General features: G+C 34.8%; 2 protein-coding genes across 2 annotated transcripts; both read right to left on the reverse strand.

The window, feature by feature from the left end:
• Nucleotides 1-5559: 5559 nt before the first annotated feature.
• Nucleotides 5560-8560, reverse strand: LOC103480266 (uncharacterized). The gene is made up of 9 exons (XM_081599955.1): nucleotides 8313-8560; nucleotides 7113-7361; nucleotides 6899-7009; nucleotides 6746-6761; nucleotides 6574-6653; nucleotides 6135-6185; nucleotides 5984-6046; nucleotides 5840-5899; nucleotides 5560-5687 (listed from the first exon to the last, which is right to left on the reverse strand). Exons 1-9 carry the CDS (start codon nucleotides 8470-8472, stop codon nucleotides 5560-5562), a joined length of 918 nt encoding a protein of 305 aa, XP_081456081.1. The 5' UTR covers nucleotides 8473-8560.
• A 2041-nt stretch (nucleotides 8561-10601) lies between these two features.
• Nucleotides 10602-18678, reverse strand: LOC108167171 (uncharacterized). Its single transcript, XM_081599956.1, has 5 exons — nucleotides 18435-18678; nucleotides 18105-18137; nucleotides 15530-15778; nucleotides 10944-11216; nucleotides 10602-10606 (listed from the first exon to the last, which is right to left on the reverse strand). Exons 1-5 carry the CDS (start codon nucleotides 18469-18471, stop codon nucleotides 10602-10604), a joined length of 597 nt encoding a protein of 198 aa, XP_081456082.1. The 5' UTR covers nucleotides 18472-18678.
• Between the last annotated feature and the right edge of the window lie 1852 nt (nucleotides 18679-20530).

Genomic DNA, 20530 nt, shown 5'->3' on the forward strand with positions numbered 1-20530 from the left:
TATCTCATGAAGTGAAAAAATGATTTGCAAAACAAACTTTTTTGCCCATGTCATAAATCTTTTCTTGCTATTCTAAGTTTTTGTTTGACTTAAAGTTTTGCTTGTGGTTCTCACATAATGTCGTCAAAATCACAACAAAAGATTTCTTATGTGTGCAAATAAAAGTTTATGTTTTGCAAATAACTTTTTAAGTTTATGAGAGAAAAATGTGTTATTTAATTTGAAAAAGTTTTTCTATCAAAACTTTTAGTTTAAAAAAAAAGGAATCATTGCAATACCAAATGTTTTGATTACAATTTTATTTGACTTAACTGAGGTTAGTTTTTTTTTTCATTGAATAATTGTGAAACAAATTTAATTTCATAATCTGTGAACCAGACTAAACTTACTTAAAGTCTGGATTGAGTTTTTTCCCCTTCATTAATTTTTATTAGACAATACATACATTATTGGATAATGTATGTATTGATTATTACATATATTATATGCATCATGGTAGCTCAGGGTGAGTTATTTTAAATTCTAAATTACTATCCTTAGTGGACATTTATTTATTAAGTCTTATTCTCCTTCAAGTTACATTTACCTAATGCTAGAATAAATACCTCTCTGCTTATTCTGTGCTGAAGAAGAAACGATACTTCAACGTTTTCCGTTATCTGACAAGCAGCAAGTTACTCCACTTTATTCACCAAAAACTGTTCTGTAATCTGGGATGTTCGCCTTTACCAAGAATTGACCAACTTGGGGGCAAGGAGCCAATGGGGAAGTTGCTCAAGACCCTTTACCCCCTTTAAGATACTCCATCACCATGACACCCATTTATTTTTGTCTCAAATGTGAGATGTAATTTGGAATTTTAAATTGTTCAGGTCTGACCTCTAATTAAGCTTCTTTCTTTTCTCACAACAAATTGACTTCTTGTTTTGTTTCCCCAATTTGAACTGTTTGCAAACTCAATTTTCTAGATACTAATAATACCTTTTTGAGGACAATTTACATTAGTAAATCACCCTAATTTACATAATTTTTTTAATCTGGGGGGAACCAGAGTACCCGGAGAAAACCCAACATCAACACGGGAGAAAAGACAAACTCCCACAGAAAGAGGCGCCTGGTTGAGAACCAAGACGACTTTTCTGTGAAGATGCAGTTTTAATCAGTGCATCACCGTGCTGACCTTTTTCTTTTTGTGTAAAATGTGAGATGTAATTTGGGCTTTTGGAAATCTGGGGAAACCGGAGTACCCTGAGAAAACCCAGGCCATCTCTTTTTGGGGGGCGAGAGGGGATCTAAAATAAGACATGTATTTGGGGTTTTGCAAACAGTTCAGAACTTAACTAGAAACTTTTTTCTACTGCTTGCTATAGAGGTTTTCTTGCTTTTCTTCCATTTTTTTGGTTTTCTGAGCCTCAAACTGTCGTATTTTTTTCCACACTGATCTTTCTTTGGCGACTGCCTCTACTGGTTCCTCTAACAGATTTTCCACACCGCGCTCTGTCGCTTTCATGGGTTCCATGTAACTCAGCATGTCTTCCACAAAGTCATTTACCTCCTTAGCAGATACATCAGGAACCTTCATGTCCTCTGATAGTGTTTCCTCTAAGAGACGGTCAGATCCATGAATGCTGAATCAGAAATGTTTCTTACAGGCAGTGGTGTCCAAAGTGGGTCCTCGAGGGCCGGCATCCTGCATGGTTTAGTTCTCTCCCTGGTTTAATGCACCTGGATCCAATGATGGCTCTTTAGAGACCTAAGAGGAACATAGACATGCTGAGTAGGTTGTTACTACCACCAGGGAGAGAACTAAAACATGCAGGATGCTGGACCTTGAGGACCGACTTTGGGCATCACTGCTCACCGATAGAGCTGGCAGATGATGACGTAACACTGACCTGAAACATGAAACATGTTCCTGTGTTATCAATCAATAAGTCACATTTATTTGCAGAGAATAAGGCAGTTAGAAGTGCTTTACAGCATAAAAACCCAATTAAAAGTCATAAAAAGCAATTGAGAAAACCTTTGAGAATCCAGAAACTAACATCACATTTTATCATTCGATTATGCAAATTGCAACAACCCACAGTGTGACACATTAAGTGCTATACAATTAATTTTGAAGTTTAAGCTAAGTTTCTTCGTGACAGAGGTAGCAGTACTACACTCATGAGTGTGTGTAATGTACCAGAAACCAGAGAGTCTATTTGACTTGAGAGCAGAGAGACAAAGTATTGAGCTGAAACTTACATCTAGTTCTTTTTCACTGAGTTGGGTGTTTTTTTGTCGACTGCTCCCGGTCAAATGATGATGTGGCCAACACAGGTGACTAAAGAAATGATCGATTTGAATATTTAAACCAAAGAAAAATCCCCTGTAACGTAGAGCTCAAAGAGAGGGAAGAGACTTATATGACATCCATTCTCTCAGACTCATCATTTTTGCATGAACCTGTTCTGTTTCGGTGTTGAACCTTATTTGTATGGAGTGAAAATAGTCTCAAAATATCTGTGTGTGTGTAAAAAGATTTGTGTGTGTGTAAAAATATCTATGTGTGTTTAATACTCGATTTGTAAAACTTAAAAATAAAATAAACCTTCTCCTACGCCTATTACATGTTGAAAAAGTACACACAAATCACCTGGTACACACACACAAAACTGCATTTACACAAAAATCCGGTTAGGAGTGCACAACTATTTTTGAGACTCATTTCACGCTTCGGGGAAGCTCCAAGATTTGTGTGTAGATGGTGCGTTTACATGCTAGTAAAAGCTGGGACATTTGAGTTCTGCTCGGAGTCTAGTGTTTTTATCCTCTGAACGTTTCTCACTGTGCTTGTGCCGAAGTGGCAAATACGTTAGTTCGCTGGAAAACGGTATATCTCAGCACTTCCTTATAATATCCTAAAATTATTTATAGACATATTGTGCGTTTTTGAACGGTACAGGAGACTAAGTAGTCTCCTGTACCGTATGGAATAATTATAAATGATTTCAGATTACCTTTTATATGTCTGGTATTTTGATACTCTTCCCTCATATGTTTCTGTTAGCGGGAGCTCAAGTTTATGTGAGCTATGCTACGTTAGCTGTTGGGAGCTAAGTCCGTGGATTTTTATTCTCTAAATCAGTGTTTCTCAACCTTTTTTGGCCCAGCGCCCCCCTAGCCCTAATCCAGGTCCCTCACCGCCCCCCACCAAAGAATTTGTAGGCTACTTTGCACTGACAATTATTTTATTATTAATGTTACTATCATTATTGTAGATGTTTTGAATCGGCGCACCGATTATGTTTTCCCGTACACCTCGCGCACATAACGGGGTACCGCCCACGTTGAGAACCGCTAATCTAAATGATTCTTATTTTATTCTTAAGTTTTACAAATCGAGTATTAAACACATAGATTTTTTTTACACACGCACAAATCCTCTTAAGCACACACAAAACATTTTATGAACACCCAAATCTTTTTACACACACACAAATCTTTTTACACACACACAAATCTTTTTACACACACACAAATCTTTTTACACACACACAGATATTTTGAGACTATTTTCACTCCATTAATTTGTGTTTCTGGTTTTGTCCGTGTACAGCTCTCTGTCTCCGTACATCCAGGCTTCAGCATGAGACACGTATGAGACATGTATCACACATGCTGTGTGTTTTCTTTGGACTCTGACACACACCATGTCAAAGACACCAGACAGAGAAGTCAAGTGGTCAATTCTTCACAGCCAGGCTAATGAAAATCATAAATGTTAGAAGTTGGTAAAAATAAACTGAACTCAAGGTGGTGTCCAGTCTGCTTGGTGTAAATGTGATTTTTTTCTCCTTTAAAACGCCAAAAACACTTTAATGTAAGTTTCACATTTGGTTATTCTTAAAATCTCTAATCAACTTCCATTTATGCTTGAAATACTGACCTCTGGTGGCAGATACCATACCATACCATACCAACTTTATTTATAAAGCACTTTAAAACAACCACAGCTGATACAAAGTGCTGTACATTAAAACACAGCATAATAAAAAAAAAATAAAAAAACTCTTACAGTTTAAAAACAAAAACATACACTCTAAAACTAGATCCCACAGGAGTTAAAAGCCAAGTAAAATAAATGAGTTTTAAGACGAACTTTAAAAGATGGTGGAAACTGCAGCAGATCTTACTTTAGTATTATTGTGAATACCAGCAATATTTTAATTATTTAATGAGTGTTCTGTAAAGAAATTCATCGTTTCAGTTGTAGAGTTCATCTATTGAGGCGCTACATTTCATTTAGATGTATAAGGAGGATAATTATTTAACCCCTGTAAGAATCTTGGTTGAATATAATTAAATTTTTACCTAGGAAAAGCAAAAGTCAACAGATCAAATCCATATTTATTACGAATAAATCACGTTAAATTAGAAGTGATCATAAACCTTCACTAGAGCCATTATAGTAGCTTTAATGTTACTATAAGACAGTGAACTGTTTCATTTAGAAAATTTCAACTAAATGATTCCTACTAATTTCATCATTTTACACAAGTTATATAAATTCATAAACATGAAAAAGACATTGAAACAATACAGACTGAATTAACTTAGATTTACTCAAAAGGAAGAAAAAAATCCCCTCATGTTTTTGATATTTTATTGAAAGTACACAGTATAATTATGTTAGCTAAGGCTTTTATAAGTATCATAGTTTAAGCTGACAATAAACATGACTGATTAAACAACAAAAAAACAACAGAATATTTAGTCACTCTAAACAGATTAAACTGTGTCTATGAACATTTTTAAGCAAATATTACTATATTTTTTTTATTATGTCATTTATTTACATTTAAATAAAATGCATTACATTCATCTATTCTGAAAAATTGAGCATATTACTGAAATCATTACTGGAAAATTAACGGAAAGCAGTTAAGTTTCATAAATATTACTGCATGTCAAACACTTACATGTTATTTTGAAACAGTAGAAGGATTTTAAACAATCACTGCAGCAGAGCGCTCATTATAAAAGCAAAGGTCAAAAAGACAAATTCCAAAAATAGATATAAAAACACATACAGAATCAAAATGAGGTAAAATATTCTCATGCTGCCATTTCAAAAATATTGATGATGTTCAAGAGGAGCAGAAGATAAAAAATCACATCACATATTTTACACAAATATCTGCTTCATCATGTCACACAGCAAACATTCAACCAAATTTAAGTTTCTTTATGTATGAGCCATAAAACATGCTACCAATCTGAAATGTGTATAGTTTATGGCTTAAACAGCTTCTCTCACTGACTTTGTGTGAGAGAGATAAAAATGCTGAGTGATCAAAGAAGTTATTTTGACTGATTGACTAAATATGAGAATAAACCATCAGAGCCTCCAGCCTACATGGCAGCGTTGTTCCTCAGACCTGGAGCTGATCTGATGTCAGAATAAACTACTGCCTCTGCCGGACCCAGATATCCTGGAAACAAAGAGATTTTAAAAACTAAAAGTCAAATGAAGACAATTAGAGCAATTATAACTGGATATACTGCAACATATTAAATGGCATAAAATATAGTTTGTAAAATTACGAGCAGTAAGTACAGCAGATAAATGTTGACTTTACCCTTTCTTTTCTTCTTATCTTTCTTTTTCGGTTTGATGTCAGCATACATTGGAGTGGAGTCTGAAAACAGAACAGATCTCAGGAAACGTTTGATCAGTTTATCTCCTTTCACACAGAACTGATGAATTACAGGACATACAATAGCTGAGCTGTAATAACCTGCAGTGTAAAGTTGACATGAAGAAACGTTTCTCTAAAAAGACCAACTGTACCTGCAGCTCCTGTTTTCACCTCAGAGTAAACAGCGCCCTTTTCTGGTGCAGGATGTTTCTCTGGAAAAATCATAAAATAATCAACAACATATTGGATAAAATCATTCTGAGTCATTTTATTGACTGGAGACATGTGGGACTCACTCTCTTTCCCAAATGTTTTCAGTTCAATGGGAGTGTATGTAACGTCTCTGGGTTCATCTGAGGCTGAAATATGTACGTTTTCTTGTTAGGTAATTGTCTGTAAATGACCCAATAATTTAATATGAAAACAGCTTGAAAATATTTACTTTACCATTTCCAGCAGCTTCAGGAGAGCTGACAGTATCATAAAGATGAGGATTACCTGAAAAGAGAAACATGTAATTAATTTGACCATAAACAGCAAGTCATTTTTCTTCAGATTGTTAAATCTCTGATCCAAACAGCAGCAGCAGATCAACCAGACATAAAGTCACAATACAGATATTTAGAAAATTCATAGCTAAAATAAATGTTCACAAATTTCACAGCAGACAGACAGCAGCACATAAACAGTAATAACTGCATCACATAATCTCATCATTTTACATATAGCACTGCATTTAAGATGTGTTGCATGAACACATAGAAACTGTATAATATCTGCAGCTGGAGTCTGGGTCAGCAGCAGAGATTCATTGATGATCCACATCTATAGTAGAAACACTGAGGTTAAGATACATTTGTAAGAAAATGTATCTAAATAAACTGACCGTGATGAAGGGAACTGTAATTATGATGTTCAGTCTGGTTTCTGTTGAAGGTCTGACTGTTGCTCTGTGAGCCTTTTGATCTGAAATAAAATAAATACATGAAACTCGTTTAAGAAAAAAAAAAACCCAAACTATTTCTGCAAGGGAGAAAAAATTACGACAATGTTCTCACCTGATGCAGCACAAGTCTGTGAAAAAAGATATTTGTCACATTTTATTATTCAAATCCTTCTGCTGCCATTTTGTATCATAAAAGAAGTAAGGTCAGGAATAATTAAATATTCCTGGATCCTTTGGATCCAGTGTGAGGAGAACACACACTCACCTTTGGACCGTCTGCAGCGCCACAACAAGATCAGGAGAATAATCAGAATGATTCCAACAACTGGTCCAACGATGAACATGACAAGAGAGCTGATAGGACTGGGTACAGCTGCTGGAAATAAAGAAATCATTTATCTGTATACGTGATGACATCATTCATTAGGAACAGATAAAGGGATTTTTTTTATAAATTCAAACATTTTCCTCCTCCTCACCTCTAACAGACATCCAGCTCCTTGGTGAATCTTTTCCTGAATGTTGACATTTGTAGAAACCTTCATCTGACTTTGACACTGCAGAGATCTTCAGCTCCTCTCTGCTGTCATTATGGATGAGTTTATCATTATGATAGAAAAACACATTGGAGAAAAGATTTTGTTTTTTATCTCTGCAGCTCAGAGTCACAGGATCTCCTTCAGTCACAGGATGAACAGGACTCAGCAGGAGAGGAGCAGAAGAATCATCTAAAATAATCAGAGAATCATGACATTCAGTCAGATTGGTGGGAGTAGAACTAAACACATTTAAACAAAAATGATATCCAATTAATATTTTATCTCATACTTCAAGTATAAAACATCTGTTTTAATATTAATACCTCATATTTGTTTTGTCACCTGAGTATTTTCTTTTTAAGCCACCTATGAGGATCAGGACCACATATCTTTTTACATTTTGTCAGTTTGATTTATGACCACTTGTCAATGCCATGTAAAACTATACCATTAGAATGATTTTGATGATTTTTGGCGTTTTTTCTTGTGTAACTCATGTAAATGCACATTTCTCATTATTTCCATGGAAATCTGCTCTCAGTCAAATTTTTGCTTCCTCTATTCAGATTTATGAATAAAAGATAAGCTGAGCGTTCAGATGTCCACAACAGAGGACAAACAAGAGTTTAAAACAACTGAGTGACAAGAATCTCACAAAATGAAAGTTTTTCATTTTTAAAATATAAAATCACAATTTGGTTAAACACTAAAAGAATCAGTGATTTTTTTTTGTTATTGATACATCATGTCATTTTCAAAAAGACAACTTGGGAACCTTAAACCCAGACTGAGTGCCTGACCACACAGTAGGTCAGGCTGATTTTTGTTGTTGACAGAAATCAGGTAAAGTTTTAGTTTATGTTTTATTAAAGTAGAACATATTTAATCGAGAAGCAAATATGGATAAGAGCAATAAGTTTGACCTAAATTTAAATCAAAATGTTTTTATTTTAATTTGTTAGTCATTGCACCTCTTCAGATACACTTGCCTGGACATCCTTGATGATAAAATATTTAGACATTACAATTTAGGAAAAAAATAATTAATATTTAAAGGTGCTTAAAACAGTATGCGCATCAGCCCTTTGATGCTGAAATTCAAAGTAAAGAGAAGGAAAACAATGATAAATCTTGACCTACCATGTACAGTGATGTTCACTGCATTGCTGAACTCTCCTGATCCAGACTCACACCAGTAAACTCCACTATGAAACAGGTTCATGTTGATGGTGCATGTAGATCCAGTCATTTTCCCCCAGATGGAGCAGTCTGATAGTTGTCCTGTTTCTATAAACCTCATCACTCTCCACTCAGCAGTTTTTCCCTCACAGTTCAGAGACACAGATTCAGATCTGAAGTGTTGAACTCTGTCAGGATTCACTGAGAGAGAAGCTGCTGGACGAGGATCTGGAAACAAGACAGGATTTCATCTGAGAACAGAAATATCTTTAAAATGTCTGGTTGAAAATAATACTTTGATTTTTATACATCTTTAATAATAAAGATCTGGAATCAAACCCAGAACCTTCTTGCTGCAAGGCAACAGCTCTACCAACTGCGCCACTGTGCAGCCCTAGGATAAAATTAGGAAACATAAAATCCTAAATTAAATAAAGCTGTGAGAAAATCTCCAAAACAGACATGATGAATGTGATTCAATAAAGAAACAACTTTACCACCAAATGACACAAAATATAATAAAGGATGAGCCTCTCATCTTAAATCCGTTTACAGATTAATTTAAATCTCAGGCATCATAAATAAACTACATTTTATTCTACTCTAGTTAGTTTTGTTCTGCTGGTTGTCAAACTGCTGGTTTTGTTCAAGAAATTCAAGAATCCTGAATTTCTTGAACAGAAATTCAAGATTCAGAGCTCATTTGTTCATTGATGAACAAAAACTAAACTCACCAATTTCATGAATGGTGACTTTATCACTGGTTTCAGTGTAGAAAACTGGATCTCCTCTTCCTCCTCTTCCTCCTCTGCAGCTGTAAACTCCTCCATCTGAGACAATTAAGACTCCGTCTGGTTCATTGATTCTGATGGGCTGAGCTGTATGATCCACTGTCTGCCGTCTTAACAAATCAAACTTCCAGCCATCAGATCCACTAACAGAGCAGGTCAGTGTTATTCTGCCCCCTAGTGGTATGATTGTATCACTGGCTGTTAGTTTGGCTGCAGGTTTATTTGCTGGTGATTGAGACAAAGACAATGATAACAAAATTATCAAAATTTTACTAGTTTTAATACATTGTTTGGTTTATTTATACAGAACCAATTAATAAATAACATCACAGTTTACTTTATAAGACAAACATGTCCAATTAATATCCAGGTTTATAAAATCCTTTTTTGTCCAAATTCAAAGAAATCAAATTTATTCCATTAAAGAAAACATTTTATTCCCATAAATCACACTTTAAGTTTTGATAGTTTAATTTAACCACTAAAATCAAACAGAAATAATAAACTCTAAGCAGGACTGAAGGGACACGTTTCCTTTAATTTTATATAAAATATCAATATAACTGTTTTCTCATTACACTGTCAAAGTTTTAATGAACATCTGGTCTATGTATTCACATATTTACTAAAATATAATAAAGAAACATAATCTTTTTCCGTACACACAAACTTTACACACTGCAGGATCTGCTGTTCATCAGCACTTTCCAGGAATGTAGACAGGATTGTGCAAAAGTCTTGGTCCATCAGTTCTAAACTCTCTAATGCAAGAATCTAAACTTTTTGTCACTTTTAAAACTGATTGATTTCAATGATCCTTCAGACTTTTTAAGTAATTTAAGAGTTTTTGTTTTTCTATCAGCTTTAGTTGTTTTATTTTTAACCATAATCTCTTAAATATTATTGACATTAAATCTAGAATTATATTTACAAGAAAGAACTAAAATCACTAATTAAAGCTGATTTTTATTTCATGTGTTTAGAAATCTAAACTAAAATGTTTCAACAACATAGAAAAGTTTAATGTGTATCAGAAAATATGACTGAAGAAGAGACTTGATAAAAAATGTAAATAATCATTCAGTTTTATAACATGATCTACTTACAAACAGTTAATGACAGATCATCACTCCACTCTGTGAACTGATAGTTTCCTTTTCCTCTGCAGCTGAATTTGTCTCTATCAGCTGCAATAATCTTATATTCACTGGATGTTGGAGAGTTTCTGTAGTTTGGTCTCCATTCATACGTCCACTCAGTTCCTCCTCCTCTGATCTCACATCTCAGAGTGATTCTCTCTCCTATGAATATCTGAGACCAGTTGTGTTTCAGGGTCACAGTGGGTTTAATGGAAACTGTTGACATAGAAAAATCTCTGGTTAGAAATGTAACAAAAACAAAGTCAGAACTAAAACATTTGCTCGTTTGTCAGAAGGCTGTGATTCTCTGTGTTTAGAGGTCAAACTGATTTAAGAAAAAAAATATATTAAAACTGAATAATTTGGAGATAGAAATGAAATGACAAACAGTGAATTCTAAATGTAGGAAATAATTAACATTAGTAGAAAAGATAACAGAAATAAGAAAACAACATACAGTTAAAAGCTTTTAAACTTGATTGATTTAATAACAGTTTGATGTGAATCTTCAACATCAAACTCATGCAACAAAATGCAGTTTAAAATGATTAGTTAATACAATATTACACTTAATGTCATATTCCATGAATGAGGACATTCTATAGACGTTTTACAAGTTCAAGATAATTGTTGTTTCAGTGATGAACAGAAACTAAACTCACCAGTTTCATGAATGGTGACTTCATCACTGGTTTCAGTGTAGAAAATTGGATCTCCTCTTACTCCTCTGCAGCTGTAAACACCTTCAACAGAGATGATGAAGACTCCATCTGGTTCATTGATTCTGATGAACTGACCTGTATGATCCACTGACTGCCGTCTGAACAAATCAAACTTCCAGCCATCAGATCCACTAACAGAGCAGGTTAGTGTTATTCTGCCCCCTAGTGGTATGATTGTATTACTGGCTGTTAGTTTGGCTGCAGGTTTATTTGCTGATGATTGAGGAAAAGAAAAAAGAACAAAATCATCAAAATTGTACTAGTTTTAAAACATTCAGTTTGGTTCATTTACACAGCACCAATTAACAACACATAACAGGAATCATTGTTAATCATTACGACAAACAGCTTCAATGGGGTATATGCCACGAGAGGTGGTGACGTATTTCCGTTTGAATTTATGCCACATAGATTGGTTCCAGGTCCTGCTTGCTCCTATTGTTTTTACCCAAAGCTGCAAGATCTGTACCATGAAAAAGACGCAAAACTTTAAATATCTGTGAGCTACTGGTACAACAATTGCGTTTTGTGGTGTGCCGTTGTGTCCAGTACTTTGCCGGTACCATCCAGTGCTTAGTTTTTTTCATTTTCCTGCTGAAATCAAGGCAACAGAGGACTGTAGCCAAGACTTAGCCACTACAGCTAACACCCGGTTTGTAGCTGCCTGCTACTTCAAAGCTTGAGGATATTGAAGATCCAGCGTCAGAAATGGGAAGACGGAGGTTAAACGGGAGCTGTACGAGCTTCATTCACTGGAATAATTTGCTGGAGGAAAATAATGCAGGAGGAAATCCACTGCTACGGGAACAGGCTGAGAACAGAGGCAACGATTCGGCACAAGGTAAGTCAATACGTGTGTGTTGATGTTTGCGTTTGTGTTATACGGAGTATGAAGTTATTTATAGGCAACTTCTTAGCTTTTTTTTAATGTGATAATTATATAAAATACATTTGACATGCAGTCCAAGCGATACAGAGCAGGTAATTTAAGAACAACCGAGGGCAGCAACGCTTCAGCCCGAACTAGTTAGTCAGATTAAGGTCCAAAACCTTCACTTTACAGCCGTTTAAGTGGCACCGACCCACATAAAAAACCCACAGAACAAATGGTACAAATCACGTATTTCCCGAATCCCGAAAATATGACATCTACCTTTGCTGTTTCATAATTATAATCCACATTAGAGTGAATATTTCCACTTGGCTGCTATAATTTGTTCTTGCGTTACAGAGACGTAATTTCTCTTTTTTTCCTCTCTGAGATTCTGCTTAGAAAATGAGGTTATGACAAACTTTATTCATATTAGAGAACTTACTTTTAGTCAACACATTAACTGATAAAACACTAAAATCATAATAATCTGATTGTGATTGAATCAAATCATGTTGTATCAAATCCCTTCAGAGCTGAACTGAACCAAACTGAACCAGAACATCTTCTAATGTTCTGCTGCAGTCAGGAGAACTGGGCTGGAAATCAGCTCTACTGAACAAATCACTTCTCAACAGTTACTTTAACAGGTAATTCATCATAAATCCAGAATTATACAAAATGTCACCTGAAATTATGTTATTGCTATAGAACTGTCAAAAACATAAAACACACATTGTGTAACGGGTCAGTGCTCCTCAATATTTTTCAAGAAATCTTTATCTTTTAGCATCAACCTGTTATTCATCATAACTCTTTGAAATCCAGTCTGCCAGGTTAGAAGAACGTCTGGCTCTGCAGCAACAAAGCAGGTCTGGTTTAAAAGTCTTACAGAGATAATAAGATAATCAGGGACATAAAATATTTGATTTAATTATAAAGTTTAAACTTCACTTCTGTGTAACACTTTACTGAGAAAACTGCACCTCAGCAGCAAAATTATTATTTCTTAGAATTTGATCAATGAATGATTTGAAGCAAAAGGAAACATTGATTTTTAATTTGTGTGTTTGAAAAACTAAACTAAAATATGTGGTCAACAAATGTTAAGAAAAGTGACCTTTTTAATTGCAACTTGATGGAACATTGTAAATATTAACTTAATGTCTATAACAGATGATCTACTTACCAACAGTTAATGAGTATTGAGTCCATTGTGTGAACTGATGGTTTCCTTTTCCTCTGCAGCTGAATGTTCCACTGTGAGCTTTGCTGATCCTGTATTCACTGGATGTTGGATAATAATTTAACGTGGTTGGTTTCCATTCATACGTCCACTCAGTTCCTCCTCCCTGGATCTCACAGCTCAGAGTGACCGTCTCTCCATTGTATATTGGAGACCAGCTGGATTTCAGGGTCACACTGGGTTTAAATGAAACTGATCACATAAAAAATATCTGGTTAGAAATGTAGTAATACAAAACATTAGCAGTAAAACTTTTCCTGCTGTGTTGATGTTAATCATATTATGTCACAAATTGCAGCATTGTTGCAATTTTACATCTAAAACTCAAAATGACAAATCAGTTCCAGCAGAGAACAGATTTTACCTGAGAGTTAAAGTCTTTGACACATTCATACAGGTAAAATATAATACAGCAAATTTTCCATTAACTGCAGCAGAGCCATATATGTGGTTTATGTTTAAAATGTCCAACAAGAAATATCTAAAGTCTCAGACATCTGATCATGACAATCAATCAAATTTTATTTTTGTAACACATTTCAGCAGGAAGGCATTTCAAAGTGCTTTACATGATTAAGATAAAAATAAAAACAGAAAAAGAGATTTTGAAAAAGATTTTAAAAAATAAAAAGATAAAAACATTGAAAACATTGATCCATGTGAGGATGTGCCCTTATGGGGTCTCCTCGAACAGAGTTTTAGCACAGCGACATCTTGACAGAAGCATCATGTTCATATTTGATGGATTATGCAGCTGCTCAGCATTTTTGTTTTACTGATTGATTTATTTAATATAAGGAAATGATCTGATTGGGTCAACAGTTCATCTTTGACTTGATTGTTGTGATCTCACAGTGAAGATTGTGGTTCATTCTGTTCATTGTTTCAGTGACCAATAGGCTTGTAATTATACTCTTTTTTTCTCCAGTTATTCTGGTTCACTTGTTATTATTTGATATTGTTGGTTCAAAAATGAACTATTTCTATAGAACTGGGACAGAAACTGAAGATCCAAACTGAATCTCTAATTAGGTTGATGATTAAAATGATTAAACTCACCAGTTTTAATGTCGACTTCATCGCTGTATTCAGTGTAGAAAACTGGATCTCCTCTTCCTCCTATGCAGCTGTAAACACCTTCCTGTGTGACACTGAGGACTCCACCTGGTTCATTGTTTGTGATGAACTCATATCTATTATACACTGACTTCTTGTACCAGTGAATCTTCCAGCCAGCAGAGACCTTCACTGAACAAGTCAGTGTCACACTGCCCCCTACTGGCAGGGATGTTGTCACTGGTGTTACTGTGGCTTTGGGTTTATTATCTGTTGAGGCAAAACATAAAAACAAATAAATATTCAGATTACAATCTGGAGCCACTAGAACCAAACACAAATAATGAATCCTTAGCAAAAACTGACAGGTCTGTTCTATCATCATGCTTATAATAATTATGAAATAACTGATATCTTAAAAAAATATAATAATAACACTCTAGATATTTTATTCTAGAGTGTTATCTAGCAAAACCTCAAGCAAAATGTAAACAAAATCTCAAATCTGCAGTAAAAAAATCTGATAATTTCTAATGCTACAACTTGTATATTTATGAAGCAGGAGGTCCAGAAGGATGAAGATCCAGACTGAAAGACTCAGGAAGAGTTTTTAACATCAGAATGAAAAAAAAACTGAACCAGAACATCTTCTAATGTTCTGCTGCAGTCAGGAGAACTGGGCTGGAAATCAGCTCTACTGAACAAATCACTTCTCAGTCATTCAACAAGGAAACAGCTGCTGACAACTAAAGCCTGAACTATTTTTAGTCTAGTTGTGATTTTCCTAAACTTTCAGACAATCAGATGAATTGAACTCAGAGGAACCACAGTGGTAAAACTGCAGCAGGACCAGAGAATCACAATCTGCCTCCTACCTGCTTTTATTGGATCAATTAAAGATGGAGTGATTTTATATGAGAGACATTTTACTCAAATAGAGACCGTATTGATCAAAAGTCTTGGTCCAATCATCTGTTCTCTATGCTCCTTCCAATCTTTTGATCATATTTAAAACTGATTGTTTTTAAACTTCCTCCATGTTTATATTTTCTCTCAGTTTGGGGTTATTGATTTTAAATAAATATGACAGAAATGAAGTTTAACATTTATAACATTGTTTTTTACTGACAAAACATTCACTTCTGCAGATGATTATAGCAATATGATATTTTTTCTTTAAAAAATTGATCAATAAATGATTTTAAGCAGCAGGAAAAGCTGATTTTTAGTTTTTGTCTGAAACTTTAAAATATTAAAGCAATATAAAATTCTAGGTAGGAAAAATGTTGCTGATTAAATGAGATTGATGAAACATTTATAATAGTCTCTTCATGTCAATAACAGATTACTTACAAACAGTTAATGAGTAATAATCACTCTCTTGTGTTGATTCATCGTTTCTTCTTCCACAGCACCTGAATCTTCCACTGTAGGCTGTTATCAATATGGATTCACTGGATGTTTGATAGTCACTGTCGTATGTTTTCCAATAATACGTCCACTCAGTTCCTCCTCCTCTGATCTCACATCTCAGAGTGACCGTCTCTCCTCTGAATATCTCAGACCAGTTGTGTTTCAGGGTCACAGTGGGTTTAATGGAATCTGTTCACATAAAGAATCTCTGGTTAGAAATGTAACATATAAACATTTCCTGCCATGTCAAGAATCAATCATTTATTGTGTCCATGGGTAAATATGACAAAACAGAAATTTAGTCGATTTTTAAGGACAAAAAGTAATCACAGATGATACAGAAATTAAAAGAATATATTCATTCAAAAATCTTCAAACATAAAAATGTATATTTTGTACCAAGTTCCTGTATGAAGTTTGCACCTGAGGTCAGTGTAGTTGTTTCCTTTGAATCAGTTAAAAAATATAAAAATCTGTCAAATCATCAAATGATTGGAGTTACAAATGTTTGTTTGTGGTCTGGAGAAACTGCACACTAAAAAACAATTAATTAAATCATTTACACTATTAAATACAGATAAACATCATCAGGCAGCAATAGTAGTTATTTAGCTGAAATCATGATTTCCTGCACATCTTCCTGAACCAGGATCCTCACAGACTATAGAGATAAATTGTTCTAAAAATTGCAGAAATGTTGCAGGTTTTTAATCTAAAAAATAATGTATTTGCAAAAATACAAAATCTAAAATACAAAATCTAATCAAATATTTTCTTCTAGTTTCTAATGCAAATATCTTAAAACACTTGAAATAAAACAAGAGAAACTTACAAGGAACTTATCAGCAAATAAAAAAGATTCTGAACTAGTGATGAAAAACTATTAGTTCCACTGGCAGATTATTTCATTTATCACAAGAGGAAAATGTGTTGAGCTTAAAAATAATAAATCAGCTCCAGCAGATAATTGTTTCCTGTGCCTGAAACTTTGAAACCTTCACACACACAAGAAAACTGTTAAGTCATTTATTGACTGCAGACATTTGCAGGATGAACTGGAGAGAAAAGCTGAAGATCCACCAACCAGATCAGAAGTTTCTAAATCTGACTTTATCAGAGGGTTTTTTATTTTACTGCTGGAATTTTAACACAGACCACAGATCTAAAGTCTTAACATTCATATATCAAGCATGTCAATGGTATTAAATTAGATTTAATGGTTTCAAAAGAGATAAAAGATTAAATTTTAAATTTAGGATTTAATTAGACAGTCCAAAGAATCTTCTTCATAGTTTGATTGTTGTGTTGCTATTAATAATCTTTGTGTTTAAGTTTGATTTGTTCACAAATTTCACCAAACTTATATTTAAACACTCTTAGTGATGCTGATGATGCCAGGAATCCATCCATCCATTTTTTTACACCCTTATCAAACGGGGGTCAGGAGGGATGCTGGTGCCCAGATGTCACTCTGGACAGGTCGCCAGTCCATTACAGGGCAACACAGACACAGACACACACTCACAGCTAAAGAGAATTTAGAGAAACCAATTAACCTGACAGTCATGTTTTTGGACTGTGGGAGGAAACCGGAGTACCTGGAGAGAACCCACCATGCACAGGGAGAACATGCAAAGGACCCCAGAATGGGAATCGAACCCAGGACCTTCTTGCTGCAAGGCAGCAGTTCTACCAACTGCACCAATATCTCAAAAAATACATATTTGGATCTTAAAGACAATCTTTCCTTTGATCCAGACCAATACTGACTTACAGAAAACACAAATAAATCACTGGATGTATTTTAGAAATCTCAATGAGAAAATAAACTCATTGAAGACAACAAACAAATCCAATGATATTTGTTATAAATGTAAGAAATAGTAGTCAGAATAATTTTCTAAAAAACTGCACGATTATAAATAGTAAAGTCTTAATGACTGATGGTGAGATTAATAAATGTCAGTGTAAAGAAAAGGGAAGTAACTTTGTCCACATTAACTTTTTGCCTTCACATCACAGACACCAGATGGCACTGAAGAGAGAAAACCTTTCAACTTTTACAGAAAAGCACAAACCTTTCTCCTCTTTAAGGTTCCTCTCATGTGAATCTTCAGTTTTAAACACATTAACATCTTATAAACATGCTAACTTCATATGATTAATATAAGATGCTGAGGCAGCCATTAAATGAGTTAGACAGTTTGATCTTGAAACCAGACAGTTACTGACTTGTTTCCGTGTCTCTTTCCTGATTATAGTCTTTATTTCCTGATTCCCTCGAATCAGTTGAGATGATCAAATAGAGAGAAAAATGTTCATCAACGGTTAATATTTTGTACTTAAAGATCTTTATTTCAACACAAATCGATACAATGTTGTTCAACTAGCTATCAAATAAAACTGATAAAAATATATATTTTGTTTAAAATGCATAAAAATGCTTAAAGTTGGTGTTTAATTATAAATTCATCATAAACTGAATGAAAAACAAACAAGAAAAACTGATTCTTACCTTCAGCATTTACATAGATGAGATTACTGAGAACTGCAATGAAGAATAAAAGCTCATCAGACATGATTAAACTCAAAATAAATATATTTTAACTATAGCAGCATTTCAGGTAAAAATGGTTTGGTTTTTAGAAATAAAGTCAGAGATAAAAAATGTAATAGCAATAAGACTTAACGTCTTTATATGATAACACCAAGACAACATATAGGGTTAGAAACACACATCACTTCTTGTCAAGATGACAGAGAAACAGATCAAATAATGATAAACTCTAATTCCTTCATTGAGAAACATTTTGATCATTGAACATGAAGTCAGTGATGAACTTACAGAAAAATCCCAGCATGCAGAGCAGAGCGTTCTCCATCCTCACATCCAGACCTTCTGCTCATCAGAAAGGTTTCTACGTTGTTTTATCTAGAAGAATGAAGCAGAAGTTACATCTGTCACACAGAAATGACACCAGCATGTTTTATGCTTCTCAGTATAGCTGTGTGTTTCCTTCCCTTTATCACAAACTTCAGAAGAGCAGCAGCAGCTTTGACCGCAGCAGTTGGTGGGTTTTATTTCCTGTCCACTGCACAAACATTTCAACCTGTTTCATGAACAAAACTCTGAATGTGGTTATAAAAATACTGTGACTTTAACAAATATTACATAATGTAAAGAAAGACCTTGATGTGAATCTGAGTTTTTTTGTGAGCAGTTTTGTGTTTAAAGTTTGCAAAATAACTTTTTTCCTTTTTGATACTTAAACTTCTAATTTTTTCAAAAATATTTTTTCACACCTTCTTCGAGTAACTTCCTTTTATCTGCTTCTCAGCTCAGTGATGAACAAATGATCTGTCTGGTGGTTTTGCAGCTTCTATGCTGCTAAGTGACACAATGGGTTATTATAATGTGATTAAAAGCAGCTCATGACTCATGGAACATTGAATACCATGATGTTACTGAAAAAGGAGCTAAAGCTGGTATGAATGTGTGTGTGTGTGTGTGTGTGTGTGTGTGTGTGTGCGTGCGTGCGTGCGTGTGTGTGTGTGTGTGTGTGTGTGTGTGTGTTTGTTTGCAATACCTTGTGGGGACGATTTTCCTGACACATACTACGGTGTGGGGACCAATTGCTCCTTGTGGGGGCGAAACCCTGTTTTTGGGTTAGAAGTCAAAGTTAGGTCTAAGGTGTGAATTGAGTTTTGGTTAGGGTTGGGGTAGGTATGTGATGGTTAGGCTTGAGAATTTTCACTCTCGAGGGCATAGGAAAAGTGTAAAGGTAATGTTTAGGCTGTAGAAATGAATGGACGTCAATGGAAAGTCCCCACAAAGATAGCCACGCAAATATGTGTGTGTGAGTGTGTATGTGTGCGTGTGTGTGAGACAGAGGTTAAGTGAAACCAACAAGAGTTAGTTGAGCCGCAACAAGGCGTACAACCAGGTTTTTACCTTAAAGTGGCCAACTCTGTTATTCCTATATCAATTTGATACAGTAGGGGCTTCCGCACTCCCCATGTCTGTGCCTTCTGTCACTTTTTTCAGCTGTTAAAACTTCTTAAAACATAGCTAACAAATGGTAACCTATTTTTCTGAGCAGCCTTTAAACGCAACATGAGCTCTAAGACCATGAGACATTGTAAACGACATCAATGGACAATAAGGGGAAGCATTGTTGACATGAGGTACTGAAGGGGAAGTGTTGGAACGAATAGCAACTTCTTAAAGAGACAGAGGCCAGTTTCAAGGTGCTACATGCAGCTTTGATGCAAAGTCTAATTTCTTTTAAGTTATTTTTAATATGGACAGCATTTTCATAACAACTAAAGGTAACACAGTTACTAGACTGTGCTATAAAATGGCACAATGGGCCTTAAAGTCCTTTAGCTGATGATTTCTTTGACATAAACTTACATGTTGAGTCAATTTCCAACAGGCCATTCTCAGTCATTGTTTGAGGATTAAATAGTCAGTCACTGCCGCACTGCGGCAGTGATGGAGACCTGCTGCTGCTGTACAGAGCTACTCATGTTTGTGTTTGAATCATGGCAGAAAACCAGCAAAACACAAAAAACTTTGCAGAGTTTTGTCCCCCAAACTAACTGACTGAGTTGAGTAAAGCTGTTGGATGCAGGTAATGTTAGCTACAAGATGACTAGCTAGCTAATATCAATACAGCACCTTCAGCTTGTTAACAAGTAGCCTGTAGACTACTGATGTTGTCTATGCTGAAAAGTGGGTAGTACTTGTTATATTAGCTTGAATAACATTTTTGGAAAAAAAGGTACTTATAGTAGTTTTACTGCACTGTACCTTTTTCTTTTACATGTGTAATATTAATTATCATTGCTATGTAGATTGATTTTATTCCCAAAAATAATCCGATTCCCCTCCCCGTTAAACTCGTCCGGAGCCGGGGCTGGGTTCAACCTTAAATATCA

The sequence above is a fragment of the Poecilia reticulata genome, chromosome 18 (assembly GCF_904066995.2).
Source record: "Poecilia reticulata chromosome 18, P_reticulata-male-v2, whole genome shotgun sequence".
NCBI classification, from domain to species: domain Eukaryota; kingdom Metazoa; phylum Chordata; class Actinopteri; order Cyprinodontiformes; family Poeciliidae; genus Poecilia; species Poecilia reticulata.

Coding starts and splice junctions, on each gene's coding strand:
- LOC103480266 (XM_081599955.1), bottom strand. CDS start 8,472: ATGAGGTTTATAGAAACAGGACAACTATCAGACTGCTCCATCTGGGGG. Junction 7,010..7,112: donor GAGCTGGATGTCTGTTAGAG/GTGAGGAGGAGG, acceptor CTTTATTTCCAG/CAGCTGTACCCAGTCCTATC. Junction 6,047..6,134: donor TCCTGAAGCTGCTGGAAATG/GTAAAGTAAATA, acceptor TACATATTTCAG/CCTCAGATGAACCCAGAGAC.
- LOC108167171 (XM_081599956.1), bottom strand. CDS start 18,471: ATGGAGAACGCTCTGCTCTGCATGCTGGGATTTTTCT. Junction 18,138..18,434: donor CTGCATGCTGGGATTTTTCT/GTAAGTTCATCA, acceptor TCTTCATTGCAG/TTCTCAGTAATCTCATCTAT. Junction 11,217..15,529: donor TTATTACTCATTAACTGTTT/GTAAGTAATCTG, acceptor CTCAATCATCAG/CAAATAAACCTGCAGCCAAA.